The sequence below is a fragment of the Cebidichthys violaceus genome, unplaced genomic scaffold, assembly GCF_023349555.1.
Source record: "Cebidichthys violaceus isolate CVI_PGR_0920_01 unplaced genomic scaffold, fCebVio1.0.p SCAF_5, whole genome shotgun sequence".
In the NCBI taxonomy this organism is placed as follows: domain Eukaryota; kingdom Metazoa; phylum Chordata; class Actinopteri; order Perciformes; family Stichaeidae; genus Cebidichthys; species Cebidichthys violaceus.
In genome coordinates, this window is record NW_027176705.1 from 7,746,015 (window position 1) to 7,764,133 (window position 18,119).

The window sequence follows — 18,119 nt, forward strand, 5'->3', positions numbered from 1 at the left end:
TTTGGCTTCCTGGGAACAAATTCCTTGCTCAGATTCCAGTGTTTCTGGCTGCAGAATACCTTGACAACCAAAATATTTAGGACGCTCAGACTCATTCCACTGCAGTGTCTCAGAGTGCTTTTCTAGTTTATGCAGGGCCAGACTAGTCCGCCTGGGCAGGTGATTACAGCACCATTAGCCACACCCCCAACCTGTGGCCACCAAGACCTTGCCTGCTCACACAGTGTGTGTGTGTGAGAGAGAGAGAGAGAGAGAGAGAGAGAGAGAGAGAGAGAGAGAGAGAGAGAGAGAGAGAGAGAGGGGACAACAGAGGAAAGGAGAGAGGAAAAACAGCTTAAAAAGTTGGAGAGATGGGAGGGAGAAATAATAGGGGTGGTGCTCCTTTAAGAGTTAAAAGTGTGTGAGTGTGCTTGTGTGCAACTTTCAGTTGTTTGCATTTGACTTGAAACCTACTACAGAGACTTTACTAAACATTACGAGGGACACTGAATTGAATGGATGTATGAAACTTGAATCTACTGAAACTACAAGGCACTTGAAACCATTGCATCTATGAAGGAAATACACTTACTCTTCCTTTGCTTCAGGTGGACACTGGAGTAAGGTGAACCAGGTATTACAAAAAATCAGTTTATCTCATTCTTATAATACTGTTTTTGTAAAATTTCCATTCAAAGTAGATCATTTCAACCTATTCTGACCAATTTTATGAGTGCCAGGAATGTGTCTATTAACTGATGAGTTGTGAATCAATGCTCAATGTCTACTTCTAAGTTCAGTGCTGTATATGTGCAGTGTATCAAAGGGCAGCCAGGGTTGGTTTCTTGGAGACATGGTCATTATGAGGCTTTGGAAATGAGCCGTAAATCTCTTTCTGGTGACAAAGCTCACATATTTTCCGTGTGTACACTCTAGAAGAAGCCCAGATATTTTCCAAAGCCAGAGTTTTAAATGGACGTATCCATATGTACTGTTCGCCTGCCTCTGATACTCATTCCTGGACGAAGTGATTTAACACCTGCTTGACATCAACCAAATTAGTAATACATCTGCCTGCATAGCCTGGCTTAACTCTCAAGGCTGACAGTCATTTAGGACAGATAGTCAAAGAACTGTATAGCAGACTCTCCCTCAGCGCCAGCTTTGACTGGCAGCAGTTCACAGGGACAGGAAAATGCACCTGTCAAAGTTATTTTAATGTTCTTTCTATGAATGTTTTGCATGCTTTTGGTATCTTTATCTCTCACTCTCTCCCCCTCTGCTGTGTGCTTTGAGTGAGCTGTGAAATAGGCATTATAAATAGTGGTCATGGGTTGTGTATATTTAGCCACTCAAACAGCGTCTGAAACCAGTGGGTTTGTCTGAGGGGACTGTCATTTCAGAACTGGAAGCGTGCTTCATACTTAATGTTGCCTTTGTTCAGTAAGTACTGAGCATTGTGTATCATTGAAGTGATTATGTAGCAATGCATGTATCTGTATATATGTCTGTTTGTGTTGCCTCATGCTCTTGCTGTATGTTGTTGACGACAGGAGCTCCTGCATAGGACGTCACTGGAGAACCAGAAGCTGAATCTTTTGGGGGAGGTGTCCTACCTGAAATTAAAGCTGGCAGACATGGAGGGAAAGCAGGGCCATGGGGCTGAAAGGCAACACAAAGCAGAGGTAGGGCTTTTCACAGAATCAAGTCTATTCCTTGTGATATTTTGTTTTTAATATACAGTACAGTACAGTCTGTAGGTATGGTTGTGTTGTTTGAAAGTTCTTATTTAATGCCAATAAGTATCCATCAAAAAAGGTTGCCATGTTGATTAGTTCCAGTGGAGTTGATTCCTTTAAACTTTCCTTTAAACTTTCCTTTAGCAATGTTTCCGCTATAAATAATTTCATTCTTATGAACATCTTGCAATTAAACTTCATATTCCTTACTATGTGAACGGCTCATATCCAAATGACCTTACAATTTGTTTCATTGAGGACTGTTTAAAAAGAGGAATTTGTTAAGCTAAGATCCCCCAGGAACTTCTGTTTTACTTCAGTCTTTGGAAATTTGCAGCTGATTTTATTGAAAATCATAAACACTTTCTGGACAGATGGAAGGGAATATTCACCCAAACCCTGGCTCTGTTGTTGCTGGGCAAAGTCCACTGGAAAAAAGTTTCCAAGGGGTTACATTTTTTGTCAGCTTAAACTGAATCATGTATTTGCTTAAGACCGATGTGTTAAGTTACCAGCAGACATCCTGAGCATTTAGTGACCATATGAATTGGAGAAAGAGGAAGCAGGGAAAGCAGCACTACTACCAGACAGGATACTGTATGTAGTTACTTTCAAAACACTGCTGGTCAAAGAGCTTTTGTGTCCTCATGTTAAAAGAGTTCCTGCATAGCAGAGCTGGCATGATGGATGGCCGGCCAAATATGAGTGTGTGTAGGCTTTAGTGTTGGTGGTGGGTAATGGTTGACTTGGCCATCCTGAAAGTAAAGAAACTGGCAGCATGTTCCCAAAAACATTTGACATAATTGAAGTGTATGAAAAAAAATATTTATTTAATTATGCTTGAGCATTTATAAGGATTTGATTTGTATTTCTAAGCAGAAAGCAACAGCATACTGTACATGTGATTGAGGAAATTGGAGTAGACTTAGTAGACTGCTTTCATCACGAGCACAAACTCAGCTTTACCTACAACAGCTGTTTGGACTTAAGGAGAATAGGAAAAAAATCAGCTTTGAACACTTGGCCTCCCACGTGCTGCCTCTACTACACAAACATATCCACATATATGCATGTTTGTACCGTTTGCAAGCACACATGCGCACAACATGTGGAAGCCTCCTTGCAGTGGAGCCAGTAAGCTCACAGTTAAATTTAGCCATGCAGGCTGTCCATATCATCTGTCATATCCGCTGTACCGAACCCCAAGTGAGACTTCCTCTGTCCACAGTCCGGGCATAACTTGGCCACTGTTTACAGATCTTTACACTGTTTTCAGAACGAACATGGGCACGGAAGACCTCTAAAAGATGGCAAACCTACGTACCGTTTTGTAATTTATCAATGCACACTACGCATTTGATGAACTGGATATGTTGGAATATGACACAGCATTATGCATAACAATGTTACTACAAGTATATAGCAGAAAGTTGTGGTTCATGAACAGATACAAAATAATATGTGTTCACCTAGACCAGATGAGACTAACTGGGCCAGTAGACACAATGGCGCAGTTAGTTTATGGGGAACAGCCAAAGATTTGTGTTTCCAATACTAGCTCACTAGCATATTTATGCTTCAGGCTCAGGACCAAATCTACACTTTCTCAGGATTGTATTCACAAACAAGCATAGACATATACACCGACTCTGTAGTATTTCCTCTACTCTCTCTTAACATGTCTCTCAATTCTTTCCCCCCTCTGCATCTGTCAGACTGTAGTGAATTTCATTAGTGAGCTGCAGGAGCAGATGTGTAGGTTTCAGAAGGAGATCAATAGCAAGATCCAGGAGAAAAAGGCTTTGGAGTTGGAGATCCCAGCTGACAGCAGCTTTCCGATGGTGCGCCCCACTGAGTCCACTAAGGGCGAGGGCTCAAACCCCTGGCTGTCCTGTGACAGAATCTCAGAGGAGGTTTCAGAAGGGCCTGATGGGAACACACACAGCCTGGAAGAGGGTAGCTCAGATGCAAATCAGCAGGACGACTGTGGAGAAGAAAGTGTAGGCACAGCCTGCCTGCATGACTTCTAATATTGTGTGGAGCATGGTTTGTCTCACTTGAGTGTGTGTTCATAGCTTCAGATGCAAATGAAGAATGAAGACTCACTAAATATCCTCAACAGCGCAAAATGTCACTTTGTAACTTGGTTGATCTATTTGGAAAAACAGTTATGCATCAGTGTGTGACAGTAATAAGTGCATTTCATGTACTATTTAATATTGTGTGTTTTGAAAGAAAATGTGCAGATTTATTAACATCACCAGAATTTAAACTAGCTAAATGTTCTCAAACATTCTGTTTTAGGGCTTACTTAAAGAGCTCAGGATTCTCAAGGACAAAGTGGAGCACCTGGAGGACCAAAAGTTACAGTACGAGAAAAAACTCAAAGCAACAAAGGTAAAAGAGAATTCTGATTTTTGTGGTGTCTAGAAGTCTGATACAACATCAGTGCCCACATTCCACTAGCTCTCAACTCAACTTTCCTAAATGTTGTCCAATCCAATGTTCCAGCCAGTTAAGTGAGTCATTCGGTTTTGCATGGACACCTATGTTTTCTTAAGAAGTCTATTTCACCTTCTATTTTAAAGTCCTGTAGAAATAGATATAATGATGGCTTAGTCCATTTTTTAATGCCCCACTTGCATGATCACATGGCATTAACCTCTAAGACTTTTTAAGCAGTTTTTGTTGTCGCCTTTTCTCTTTTTTTAAGATAAAATCATTATCTTTCACATTCCCATCTGTCTTTCTCTTTTGGTACAATATCTGTCCCCAATCTGTGTATTAGTATATATTTCATTGTGTTGCTCTACCTGCCCACTCAAAAATGTGTTTGATTTTACTACTTCATTCATAGTTCATTCAAGTGTTGTCTGGTCAACCTATAGTCACAACATTTTCATAGTTTTTATTAAAGGTTGGACGTAACCACATACCTCAATCATTTTTTAAGTTCTCTAAGGAGGTGTGCCTGGTTTGATGCGCTATGTGAATACTGTATATTACATCTGCAGTTCTTTATTTTTTTGTTTTTAGATTTTAATCAAATATCCTGGCATCCCTCCATCAACTGGGTGGTTACCAATATTTGCAAAATGAATGACGAAATTTTACAGAATGTGTTATTCTCAGTCTGGAGCTTCGGTTACTGATAGCAGACTGTTTAATCCAACTGGAAAAAGTCCTAATGCACCCTAGAATATTGGCTGTTGGTATGAGTTCATGTATTGTACTCTAACTTTTAAATACATATGTTTTAAAGAAATAAAAGAGGGTTATGATTTGGTATATGAAGCAAAAAGAGTATTTTCCATCTTTCACTTTCCTCTACACAACACAGACAGAACACACTGGCAAATACTTCAGACTGAAATTTATTGCCATCTGTTTTTTTCGTACACTCAAACTTACCTCAACTCACCTCAAAACAAAGTATAACTCCAGATAGTAGTGGCCGAATATTAGGCTCTCTGAAATTCAGAGATTAAACATTTCTGTGCTTTCTTGTGGGTGCCTGATGAAAAAAGACTATATCTTACAACATTGGAGTTTCAATTGGGGAACTAAAAACAGGCACCAAGATTCATGTAAATGTTTAGTTTTTTAAATTAGCTTTTAGCTGTGTGTGTTTAAACAGATGTGTTGGAACAGAACAACATGTCCTTTCTGCTAAGATTCCTCAATGTGTGACACTCACAGGCAGAGATCATCAGCCTTCAGCAGCTTCTGCTCAGTAAGAACGAGGAGATCGAGAGCTTGCACACACAGCTGTTGGCCAGACCTTCTCAATCCCCAGAGAGCCCGGAAAGAGGTAAGCAAAGCACCCAGCCTCAAGCCCTCGACCAACCCGCCAACCACAGCCTCTCACTCTCACAGCGTTAGCCAGCCTGATAGGTGACACAGTTAATGACTCCTTTTTGCATTCATTAACTTGCAGTAACAACAGTTGGAAAAGTCTGTCTTAGCCTTTAATAATCTGTCTCATCACGGGTCTCTGTCTCTCTCTCTCTCTCAGAGGAGATGTACAGGAAGAGGCTAAACACCAAACGTAAGCCTGAACGGTGCTTAATGAAAATAATTTTAAACCCACGGGCCATGTCTATCTTTGATCTTTTATCTATTTCCTTTCTCCAGACATGTCTTATTTCATTATCTTTTGTTTCCTTCTGCTCAGAGGGGCACCTTTGACAATCACAAACTGGTTTTCAAAATTGATGCACTATCTCTCTTCCCTTTGGCCTTTTCATTGTCTTTATGGATTCCTGAGAGCATACAGTCTTGCTTGTTCTTAATTTTAATAAATAGACACAGCTCTGGGTACTTGCTGAGTATAATCACTGTCATTCACCAGCAATACTGCTGGTTACATAGGAAGTGTCTATGGACTGTGCGCCCAAATATGTAAGAGCTGACATGGCTGAAGCTATGATTGGTAGATTAAAAACAGGCTTGTATCTAAAAATACATGGTTTGGATGGCGCTCTGGTGATGAATAAATCTACAACATGCTAGCATGTATTTTTCCTTTTCTTTTCTAAATAGCCATATGCCACTATATATTTATACAAAATATTAATTTATATGACATGAGCAGCTACCTGTACAGATTAATAATCAGTGTGGGGTTTCTTTTTAAACATTTAGATCAGGAGCTGCAGAGGCTTAGGAGTGGAATGAAATCCCTGGTAGCTGCCAATGATGAAAAGGTAAGTTACTACCACTGATATAGAAACCTATCCATTCTCTTTCTGGTCAACAGCTGTATGTGATTATGTAGTACAGAGCAGTGTGTGAGTTGTCATCCATATACTACAGTGTAAAAAGTCTTACTGGCCTGTATATAGAAGTGCTATCATAACGCAGTTTAAAAGGTTAGACGGTAACTGTTTGTCATTTCGCAAAGGCACCGCCCTCCAACCATTTATAGTACAGAGGGTCTTTTGTATTCTCCCTCCCAGAGAATCTTGGACTTTAAAGACTCACAGACGAGGGCCTACATGTGGCACACTACTGAGGACACACACGTACACACACCCCAAGGCGAGCCATTTCAGGCAAAGCCACACTTAAGTAGGCCTCGATCTGCCAAGCCTAATTTTGGAGTGAGCTGCATTAAGAGAACCATGACAAAACCAGACATGGGCACCACTTCAAAAAACACAAACTGCTCGCAGCTGGTTACCACAACTAAGATTTCCAGCCAGTCCTGTGTCAATTCCCTCCCTATCCACTACTTTGACGTAAAGGCCATATGCTGAAATAGGGACGTTTGTGTGGCTTGTTGGTCAGTCAAACAGTGAACCAGTTAGTCCATATATGTGTTTCCTAACCTTAGATAAACATCTTAAATGAGTTTCTTCTCTGTTTTCCTCAGGACCGACGAATTGAAGAGCTCACTTTGCTCCTGAATCAGTGCAAGCAATTCAGAGAGGTCACTCACACAGCAAGGCAAGGTAATCAGCTTTTTCCCTCCTTTATTCATCCTTTGTGGCGTTTGTATTTTGTTAGCATCCACGTTGGAGCCTAATGAAAGCCATCACTCTTCCCCTCTAAAAGGGAACATATGCCACCACCTGAGTTTGAGAAAAACATTTCTTTTCTTTGTTACTGTAGCTCCACCTGCTGTCCATTCATTGTCAAATGGCAGGACTCCCTCAAGCAGCAGTGAGGAGGAAGAGAATGCGCTGATGAAGAATATTGACTCTGCCAGTGCAAAATCTGTGGATGTAAAGTCTGAAGTGGGTATAAACTATTACAGCTACTAGTTAAAGTGTTTGTTCACATGAACATGGTTTTGAATTATTTATGATTTTTACCCATCACAGGTTTCCACAAACAGCTCTTCCTCCCAACAAACATCTATTTCATCAGCCCAAAAGGACAGTGATTACAGGTAGCGAGGCAGCTTTTCGTCAGCGGACGACTCTCGAATATCTCTAGTTATATTTTACTGAGATCATTGTGTTTCTATCTCAGAACAGAACTGCAGACTTTATCAAGCAGCATGAATGACCTAACAAAAGGACCTTTACAAAAGGTATTTTGTAATCATCATACAAATGTCATATGCCAGTCATTTGTCAATTTTTTTTACAGCATGTTATCAACCCTGAGTGCTTCCAATCCTACATTATATATAAGCTGCTGTTACTGTCTATTACATGATTGATGCATGAGATAATTTGATTTTGTACATATATTAACAGTTATTGTATTTTCTGTATCTGTGTGTGGTTTATCCAGAGTGGTCTGGATGACCCTAGAAGTCAGATGCTGCCTATGAATTCCTCTCTGTCAGAGCAGAATGTGAGCGGAGACAGCAGCAGTGAAATCCAGAGTCAAAAGTCTCCAGATGGGAGCGAAGATGGAGACTCCAGCCAAAGTAAATCCAGATATATTAAATCAGTCTATAAATGATGATGGATAGTGTGCAGTAATAATCCCTAATGTAGGTTTTAAACTTCATTTTTCTGTGTAATAGTTGCAAGGCCAGTAATTCCCATGAGCATGGGCAGTATTCATATTTGGAACAAACCACTCTCCTTTGAGCAGGCAACCACTGCACCTTTGATCACATCTAATTGCAGAGGCTCCTGTCAGAGCAGATGGATTATGGGATGGATTTTCTTACCAAACACACCCTCTCTCTTGCTCTGATTGACCACATTCATACCAGCTCCACCCTTCCTCAGCTTTACTGACCAGTTTTAACTTGAGCCCCACCCTGACTTCTCCCTGCTGCCTTCTGCTGCAGAGTGGTGATTGATTGCAGCACATATAATAAAGATTACACCTTGTAAAATTTAGCTTTAACCCCATGGGGCATTAACCAATGAATTATTTGCCAAACTCAATGATCTGCAACCTGTGCTCTCTCCCCTGAATAGAGCACTGTGAAAAGGTAGACTGCCACACTTGCGCTACTTAGCTCTTAAGGTTCTGTTTGGTATGTAAAGAGATACAAAAAAACCCGTTTTTAATGCGTTCTACTCAGTCATCATCATTATCATCATCATCATCATCATCATCATCATCATCATCATCATCCAGATTTTGTCTTTAACCATGCCTCAACTTAGGGAAACTATAAATTTTGACTTTCTGATATTTTAAAAGTTCCCATTATTGAAATGTTAATTACAGTGAGGCTATGTCTGCTCTAATTGTCACAAGTAAACTAACATTTTTAACTAAAGCATCTATAAACTGTTGAACAGCCCTCCATAGTTCTACAATTTAAGTTGTATCTAACTAAGTAGTATTGCACTGACTGGTTTTTGTAACTTCTTGTAGGAAAGTTTGAGAAAGTTGATGACAGCACTTCAGGCGATAATTCCCCTGTTAATTCTGGAGCAAACAAACAGCCTGGCCAACGAGCTGTGGGCTCACCAGAATACATGAAGAATAACAGGAGCTTAAGGAAACTCTGGGGAAAGTGAGTGTGGGAAAATACATTGATACAACAATGATACGCCAACACATGTGATCACCAAGTAGAGAAAAAAGGGCAACCAAACATTAAGACCTAAATAAAGTACATGTATAAATATGTACTGTGAGGCTAAATAACATATGTTTTAAATAGAATGTATTAAATTGTGTATAAATAATGTTTCTCTCTAGTAAGAGAGAACAATTGAGAGAGATATTTTCATAAAGAAATAATTTGTGCATATATTAATCTATCCTTCTCTTACTGCACTTGCCCTACTATCACACTCACTAAGACTATACACTATAGAATTACTGAAATTACACAACTACACAAAACCGTCAGATATTGAGTACCTAATAAATGATACCGTCACTGACTTTCAGTGTTAAAGACTGCAGTAACTGTTTCCATTATCACCTTTATCCTACTGTACTGTATTTTTTTATATTTATCAACAATGAAGTGAACATGTACTGATTGTGCCAAATATAATATAATTTTACTTTGAAAATGAAAGTAGTTTGTAGCATGTTAACCCTAACCCATACAGACTTCGAAGAACCCAGTCTGGAGGGCTGCAGGCAGTTGATCCAGATGTCAGTCAGTTTAGAAGAGGGGGGCTACGTGCGACAGCAGGACCCAGACTGACCAGGACCCCCGAATCATATGACTCTACACGGTAAAGCGTTGTATTACTGTACTCCTATTGTAAGTGTTTAAGCGTTTGTATTAGCCAGGTATCCATTATAATATTCTCCTTTAAAGCTTATCGATACAATATTAAGAACATAAATATAGCAGCAAAAACAATACTTTACTTTGCTATGAAAAGATATAGTGGAGAAATGTCAACCTGAGCAGACAATGAAGTTGCTCTTCCTCTGTGCGTGCATAACCAGTTCAGCCGCGCATGCCGTTTTTTCACTGTTAGCACTGTTAGCTATGAGCCGCAGGCTCAGCCTTCCCCATGTTGAGCTTCATGTGGAGGCACTAGATACATTCTGGATTTGAATTTAGCACCCACTAAATTATCTGGTTTGGCTCTCCTGCCTTCACCATTTCCTAGAACCCAAAGTACACAAATGAAAAGAGGCTTGAGGGCTTGTCTTAGCCGAACAAAATCTGTCATAAATGTTGGTGTAATTTATATATCAAGCCATTTTAAATACTTATACATTTATAAATGTATTATATGATTTGTGTTTTTTATTTTAGTGATATGAACGTTCCATTCAGCCAGTGGACCAAAGAGCAGGTATGTGGCTGGCTAGAGGACTATGGACTGGGCCAGTATGTCAATCTTACCAGGCAGTGGGTTGAAAATGGACAGACGCTGGTGTCTGCCACACCTCAGGACTTTGAGAAGGTCAGAGAATAAAACAGGCAACTATTGGCACCTAAAAATAAACACTGTGAAAATATCTTGAATTTACAAATTTACACAGTATTTAAGTATTCAATCAGAGAATAAATACTCGTGAATACATTGGAAACTTAAGAAGGTTTATCAGGCTAAATTAAACTGCATGATGTGTGCGTAAACCTCCAATTATTCCCCAATCTTTAGTTTTATTGTAACAAACAGTCCTTTCTAACCTCAGGAAATGGGTATGAAGAATCCACTGCACAGGAAGAAGCTGCAGCTCGCTCTAAAGGCATTCACCACTAAAGTTATAGAGAAATCGTCAGACCTGGACTACATCTGGGTCACCCGTAAGACTCTTTCTAAATGGAATATTATGAAGTTTTCATGCTGCAGCTGCATGTTCTCATTTAAATATCATCAACAAATACAGAGTGAGACTTCTCATGCCACAAATCAAACAAAGATATAAATATATTACAAATATGCAAATGCCAGTATTCAAAATCAGGAACTGTATCTTAACTGAACAGTTACAGTGAACATATTTTGACAGCTGACAGCTGATGAAACTTGATTAAGCATTCAATATTTTAGTGAGTGAAGTGAATGAATGTCTGATTTATGCCCATTTAGGCTGGTTGGATGATATTGGTTTGCCTCAGTACAAAGACAACTTCCATGAGGCCAGAGTTGATGGTCGAATGATACAATACCTCACAGTGGTAAGACTTAATCCTACATCTACTGTGACATTTTCTATTAAAGTGGAGGCCTGCACATACATATATTAACGTGTCAGACATGATTTAAAAACATGCTATGAATCTGTATAGTCTTCATGAAGTTCACTGATGTTCCTTTGCTGTTCACTCAGAATGACCTCTTGACTCTGAAAGTCACCAGCCAGCTTCATCATCTCAGTATTAAATGTGCCATCCATGTCCTTCATGCCAACAAGTTCAACCCCAACTGTCTTCGACGTAGGCCAGGGGAAGAGGTAAGCCAAGATAGAAAAGCATAATTAGAAGTTGAGATTGTGGATTGTGCCAGCGAGCGGTGTGTGTAGCAGTTGTATATGTTTTATGTTGTGCTAAATTATTTGTGTAAATACTGCTCTTAGATGGTGAATAGGTGTCATCTCAACAGTTACCCACAAGATGGCGTCAGACATAAAATGCTTTCATATGCCGCACATTGTTTCTTTCATACTGCTTGTCTTGAAAGCCCCAGTGCTGTTAAAGCTTCATTCTGCCGACTTCTAATCAATTTTAAGGAAGGGTCAACCAGTTGTGAGTCAAATGGAAAATTGATATTTAGATTTTTAACTTCTTCAGAAACAGCCCTCTCCCTCAGAGGTGGTGCAGTGGTCTAACCATCGCGTTATGGAGTGGCTGAGAGCAGTCGATCTAGCCGAGTATGCTCCAAATCTACGGGGCAGCGGCGTTCATGGTGGGCTGATTGTAAGTACTACATTTTGAGCTTGTCAGCATATTTTTCACACGTTTTCATGACAATCCTGTAAACCTAAATTTGTTGCTCTCATCAGCTGTCAAAAATCTCTTCAACAGATCCTGGAGCCTCGCTTCAGCTCAGAGACTTTGGCACTACTGTTAAATATTCCTCCACAGAAGACTTTGCTCCGCCGCCACCTCGCCACTGCCTTCTCTACCCTGGTGGGACATCAGGCCACGCAGGAGAAGCGAGAGTACGGCAATGCCACAGGCCATGTGCCCCTGACTACCACTGCTAAAGTAAAGGTAAGAGCACAATCGTAGAATCAAATGTTCAGTGGTTGAAGCAGCATTACATCTAAATGATTTATTGATGGGTTAAACTTCTTTTGTGGTTTCAGCCAAAGAAGCTGGGCTTCACCCAATTCAGTCATCTCAGAAAGAGGAAACCTGATGAATCTGCGGACTATATCTGTCCAATAGACAGTGGAGCACTGACAGTGAATGGGGTTTCTCGTCTGCCATCTGCAGCACTTAGGGGCCTTAGCCCCACCTTGGACAGACAGGCTGTGAAGCGGGAGCAAGTGGGGATAAAAGCTTAGGCTAATGGCCCAAAACAATAATTTAAAATACAGCACACTCCCCTCATTCATGTGTTGAATTGCTGGATGGGCTGTAAAAATGCTGTGCTAAGCAGGTGATGTAAATTGTTGTTAATGTATTTTCAACCAGGTGTTGTTAAAGCAATATTCATCAAAGATGATGATGAATGGTGACATTGTGTGAAAGCTGCTCTCTGCATTCCGTATACAGTTGGATTCCAAAGCTTATACTTTTGCTTTAAAAACACATTATACTGACCATTTTGTATCTAAACTTCTGCAGATGTAGTTAGAATATTGGTGACATTTTCTTGTTATATATCTGGATTGACTGCAAAGTAAATAATTGACACCAGTTACTTTCAGAGTGCCATTCATTGATTCTCTGTATGACTGCCAAAAAATCAATTAATTAAAAACGAATCATATTTTTAATTGTGCACCTTTGAATAAGGTTTGTTCGTATAGGAGTCTCTACAATGGTGCCTTGTTTAATAAGATCCTTGTGAATATACAGTAATACGATCAAAACAAGGTCAATAGTTAGTCTTTTTGTAAGTTTTGGAGACCAAATGCTTTTGCTGCCATCTGGTACTTAAATGCTTACTACTGTCACTGAACAGCTTGATTATATTTACATTTATGGTCAATTGTGGCTTATGATAGTTATGTGAGTAACAGATGTAGATTTCAAGTTGATTTTTTTAAATGAAGTTTTCATTTCAGACAAATATGAACATTGTTGCTGTAGATTTCATTAAAGTCGGGGAGACACATCACTTCCTGATGATGGATCTTAGGACCTTGAATGGGCAGTCAATTGTATGGTTTTTGTTCCAGCCCAGGTTGAAAGTTGACGAGTCTGAATAGGCGCATTAATGTAGCTGACAAGACTGACATGAAACCTGTTTTGATTTTCTTGATGAGTTAATGAAAATAAATGAGTCAAACAATCAATGATCCTCTTGCTGGTGAATATTAACAGCTTCAACTTAAATTTGGCTTGCTTTCACAAAAGTTAGTGATTATCACAATGACACAAATATGATACAACTTTACCAAAATACAATTAGGTGTTTAGGAGTATTGCCGGATTATATAGAGGTACTTGCAAACAGTTGTCCACTGAATGTTGTTGAAATTTGAAGATGGGTGTGGTCTGAGTAGGGTTGTAGGAAGAGGGGAAGGGGTCATTGCATTTTACTTAATGCCCCTGGCCTAATTTGGCGTTGCTAGTGGTGTGATCTCATGGCAAGATGGTCCCTAATTTGAACTGATTTCAATGTTTAACGATGTTAGGAAACATCTTGCTAGACCATAATATAAAGTAATACCATGTCTATGCCTCTGAGTTGTTTTGTTTTTTAAATAAAGTATCTATTTTCTGAAAATGTCATTGGCTGACTATAACTAGGTGCCATGTTGTGCTGCATAGCATTTTTGGATTTCAAAATAAATGCTTTTCTTCATAAGTAGCTCAAACCAGATCGTAACTTATCAGACATGATTGCCTTGATTAGGGCTAGATTTGCCTCTGGCTTTATATTTGCTTCTTTTAACTAATGTCCACTTCATTTAAAACCAGTATGTTGTAATTGTTAGGCAGTTACTGTATTTGCCAAATGAGACAGAACCTGTATTAGAAGGAGTATTCCATTTTACATTGACTGAGGGCTGTAATGAATCAAAGTCTCAATAAATGACCAATTTCACTCTGAGAGAATCTACTAGGATTCTGCTGGCGTGTCTGTCAGTGTGGCAGACAGGGCAGCAGTCAGCTCCCCTCTGAACCCTCTTACAGAAGCACACAGTCTCAATTAGACCAAACACAATAATTAGGAAATCTTTTACCCCTGCATATCATTAGTTTCCTAACGGAGAAAATCCTGATCAATGATTACAAATGACAGGTTCATAAATAAATTAGTCCTGCTGATAAGTGGGTAACACAACTCAATTGATCCATGTTAAATGGAAAATAGAGGGCTCAAGGAAGGAGGATTAAGATGGGGGTTTTACAAATGTAAAGCTAAAAATACAAAGGGCATAATTGTAATATGACATATTTTGGTAAATGTCTGATGCAATTTGATAAAAGGCACATTTAAAAATAGTTGAAGGTTTAGAAAAAATGAATTCTTATTTTAAACCAGCAGATGTCAGTGTTGCCTGTGGATATGTCATGTGCCATAAATACTACTTCACAGTTAATTCCACTGAGTATTTAGCTTGTTTGTCATTTTGCATTACTGTTTAATTTTCCTTTTTTATACTGGAGGTAAGTGACACTGCCTCAGCCCTCAGTTTGCCGAATATACGTGCGGCATATTGGACTACATTACTACTTTAAACTGGACGGATTGGAACATGGATCATGTCAGCACAAAGGACATGAAAGGATTTCAACATTAATCAAAAACTAGTTTTGAGTCGTATGTGGTTCCAAATGACAGTTCTCGAGATTGTGCATAGGATTGTGCATAGGTCATGTGGTTGATGGACAGCCCAGGATTAGAAACAGAGTAGATTGGTATTAGAGGCAGTGTTAGACTTTTAGACAGAATACAAATGATCAATCTCTAAAATACATATAGACATGAATAAAAAAAATGAAACATGGCTGTAAATGTGTTCACATTTCAATATATTTTAAAATGAGTTCTCCATTCGGTTGTGTGTGTTTATCCATGTGCATGCGTTAAGAGAGGAAGGCATTGTTTATAATAGTGCATCTTAGCTAATTTCAGTAATGTGATCCAGCCTCCACTAGCTGACAGCTTAATGGCTATTATTTGTGTCACCGTCTCTCATAATGCTTTAGCAGTAAATTGCTATGTGCAGGAGACTGTGGTATGACTGACATCTTACCTTGTAATATGATACCTATTGTTTTAATTAAATGAAAGCGATTGTGACATTTATTGGTTTCCGAGTTACTTGTTAATTGCAGTATAAGAAAAATACAGTAGAAGTTATAATGGTTTACATTGCATAAATAATTTGCAAACCCTTTGCTAATGATTATACATTATTCTCCCACTGAGACTGTCATTTAATTTGAATACATCAGAAATAAAAACACTGCATTGGTGATGCAACACAAACCTCCTCTTGGCAATGCCTGAGCCCTCACTCTTTTCTCTTCTTGTCTCTGTCTCATCTTCTTTCTGTGTGTTTCTGTGTGTGTGTGTGTGAGAGTAATGTTTATTTATGCTGTATCAATTTTGCGGTGACATTTTCCATTTAAATGATAGAGGCCGACTTTTATTCTGTTACCAAGGCTCCTTTTTAAGTAATGCCAGTAGCCAGTGTGTTAGTGCTTTAAGTCATCACCCTGTCTGTTTGATCTATGGACTCACTCAGATGTCTTTTGTGGAGCGTAATCATGTTTTTATATGATGTCACTGGTCGTTCCTGTCATTAACTTGCCACCAGCTTGCCAGTTTGGGGAACATATTCGATGTTAGGGTGGTGCATGTGTTGCGTACTCCCCATCCTGCCACTAAAGCTGTATCTGTCTCCAGCGCACCAGTTTGTTCTGACAGGCCTGCCACAATGATGACTGCATCACCCAGATGCGGCTGAGCAGCTTGCGAGCCAACTCTGACACGCCGTCAAAAGGAGCAGCCAGCCGTCTGCATGAGCCTTCTTCTGCCCCATCAAACCTCAGAGCCCATCTCTTCCTGTACAGCCAGCCACTATCAACCAGGCTGTTTCTCTCTGGTTGCTTTCTATGCTGAGTGCATAACAATCTGGTTTGCATGTTGTTGTATACTATTTACTCCGAAATTCAGTTGCGATGATCTAAACCCATCACCATAGAAATTGTGACAGTGGCAGTCCAAAACCAGTATGATCGGACGTGATTTGAGGAACTAAAGTAGAAGAGCTTGGTTTTGATTGGCCCCTTCTGCGCCAAGGGCCTTTTTATTGGTGGCCGAGGCAACTTGCTCCTTTTCATGCTTAGTTTGTGGCCAGTTTATTGAAGAAGAGGAGAGACAACTGTGATTATGAGATAAGACAATTACAGGAACATGTAGTTGATCAAGTATATCTCCAATCCACCAAAGATTGACAAACAAGACTCCAGAAGCTTTGGGCCTCTAGGGCAATGAGCCTAACACTGAGATCAAGGGACCCACTGTTGGCATAACAATAGAGATGGTGGGAAATTGAAGCATAAACGACTGAAAAAAAGGGAGTTGGGACTGTCCACCTCAATGTCTGACTGGTTGTTCTGGCTGCCAAAACTATCATAAAAGTGCTGAAACTCAAAAGAGTTCACATGTCAGAGGAATGGAAGCAGTTTCCTTACCTCAGGCCATCATCATGGGTGATCAAGACTGACATGCATCACCAGAGGCTTTCATGTCCGATGAGAACACCTGTCTGACTCTCTGGGTGAAAGTGGACAGAGGAATGCCATTGCAGATAACATTTCATATGTGCCACACAACCTCAGAAGACATAGTGGCATAGTGTACCAAAGCAAGGGCAGAGATACTAAAAATAACAGATAATGAAGCTTTCTGTTGCATTTGATAAAAAAAATATATAATTGTGAATCAAATTTCTTATGATGACTCGATTTCATGCTGGAGTGCAAAACTATTTGTTGTCTATCCTAGACATTTAAAGTCTTTATTGTGTACCAACTGGGATAAGATGACAGCTTTTAGAAGATGCACATAGAGAGTGCAGTTCTTTATGTGGGTTGGTTTATTCTTATTCTTCGGGGCCCATTACAGGGAGACAAAGAGAAAGTCAATCAGTAGAGGTTAATGTGGACAATCTGTAAAGAGAACAGAGGATGAATGCAAAACACTCTTGAAGTGTTAGAAAAAAATTGTCATGACAATGACATGGTGTATGTGTTTATTTATACAAACTGTGCCGTATATCTAGCTTTTCCAACCGTTAGTTGCAATAGCGGTTACAATGTTGGTTTACCACACTAACCAAGAGTAATTGGCTCCCATTGTTTTCATATATCAATTAAGAGCTGCTTGCAGAAGAGATACAGTGTAAGTAGGCACAGTGCTGCTTCATGAAGAAATCATGATAACATGCTCCCAATGACAATGCTAGCATGTCGATGTTAACAGGTAATGTGTAAACCATGGTCTCCATCTCAGTTTAGCAGATTAGCGTGCTAATGTTAGTTAGCATGCTAACCTGAACACCAAATACAGCTGACGCTGAGCCAATTGTCACTCATTTTGAGCTAAATTGGCAATAAACTAATATTTTAACCTGAACAGCCTCATGACATTTGACTTCTGATTGGAACAGGCAGACAACACACAAGCACCGTTTGGTGCTATTGGAGATTCATTGAGTTCTGCAGTTGGTTCTATATTATCTTTTCTCAAGCATATGCTGTAAAGGTAAAAATGTAAATCAATTATCATATATATATGAACAATCTTCTCTTGACATTTGATTTGAAGAGGTTGCACAGTTAAAGACAGAGACTGTCCTCACCAAAACACAACAGCATTGGTCATTTGTTTTACATGCTTAACACACCCTATTGTGTGCTTACAT

The 18,119-nt window shown here is 39.5% G+C and overlaps 1 protein-coding gene across 1 annotated transcript; it reads left to right on the forward strand.

The window, feature by feature from the left end:
• The first annotated feature begins 259 nt into the window (after positions 1-259).
• ppfibp2a (PPFIA binding protein 2a) lies at positions 260-13,968 on the forward strand. Its single transcript, XM_068730654.1, has 21 exons — positions 260-613; positions 1,533-1,664; positions 3,434-3,718; positions 4,023-4,115; positions 5,418-5,529; positions 5,734-5,766; positions 6,363-6,424; positions 7,093-7,171; positions 7,332-7,456; positions 7,544-7,611; positions 7,695-7,755; positions 7,962-8,100; positions 9,012-9,153; positions 9,704-9,832; positions 10,369-10,519; positions 10,755-10,866; positions 11,153-11,241; positions 11,394-11,516; positions 11,854-11,979; positions 12,088-12,276; positions 12,372-13,968. The coding sequence occupies exons 2-21, from the start codon at positions 1,617-1,619 to the stop codon at positions 12,570-12,572; spliced, it is 2,367 nt and encodes a 788-aa protein (XP_068586755.1). The 5' UTR covers positions 260-613; positions 1,533-1,616; the 3' UTR covers positions 12,573-13,968.
• The last annotated feature ends 4,151 nt before the right edge of the window (positions 13,969-18,119 follow it).

What these genes read in the sequence shown, in the direction of transcription:
- ppfibp2a (XM_068730654.1), top strand. Translation starts at nt 1,617, where the DNA reads ATGGAGGGAAAGCAGGGCCATGGGGCTGAAAGGCAACACAAAGCAGAG. An exon ending in AAAAACTCAAAGCAACAAAG is followed by an intron (nt 4,116 to 5,417) that starts GTAAAAGAGAAT and finishes TGACACTCACAG; the next exon opens with GCAGAGATCATCAGCCTTCA. An exon ending in TTAAGGAAACTCTGGGGAAA is followed by an intron (nt 9,154 to 9,703) that starts GTGAGTGTGGGA and finishes TAACCCATACAG; the next exon opens with ACTTCGAAGAACCCAGTCTG.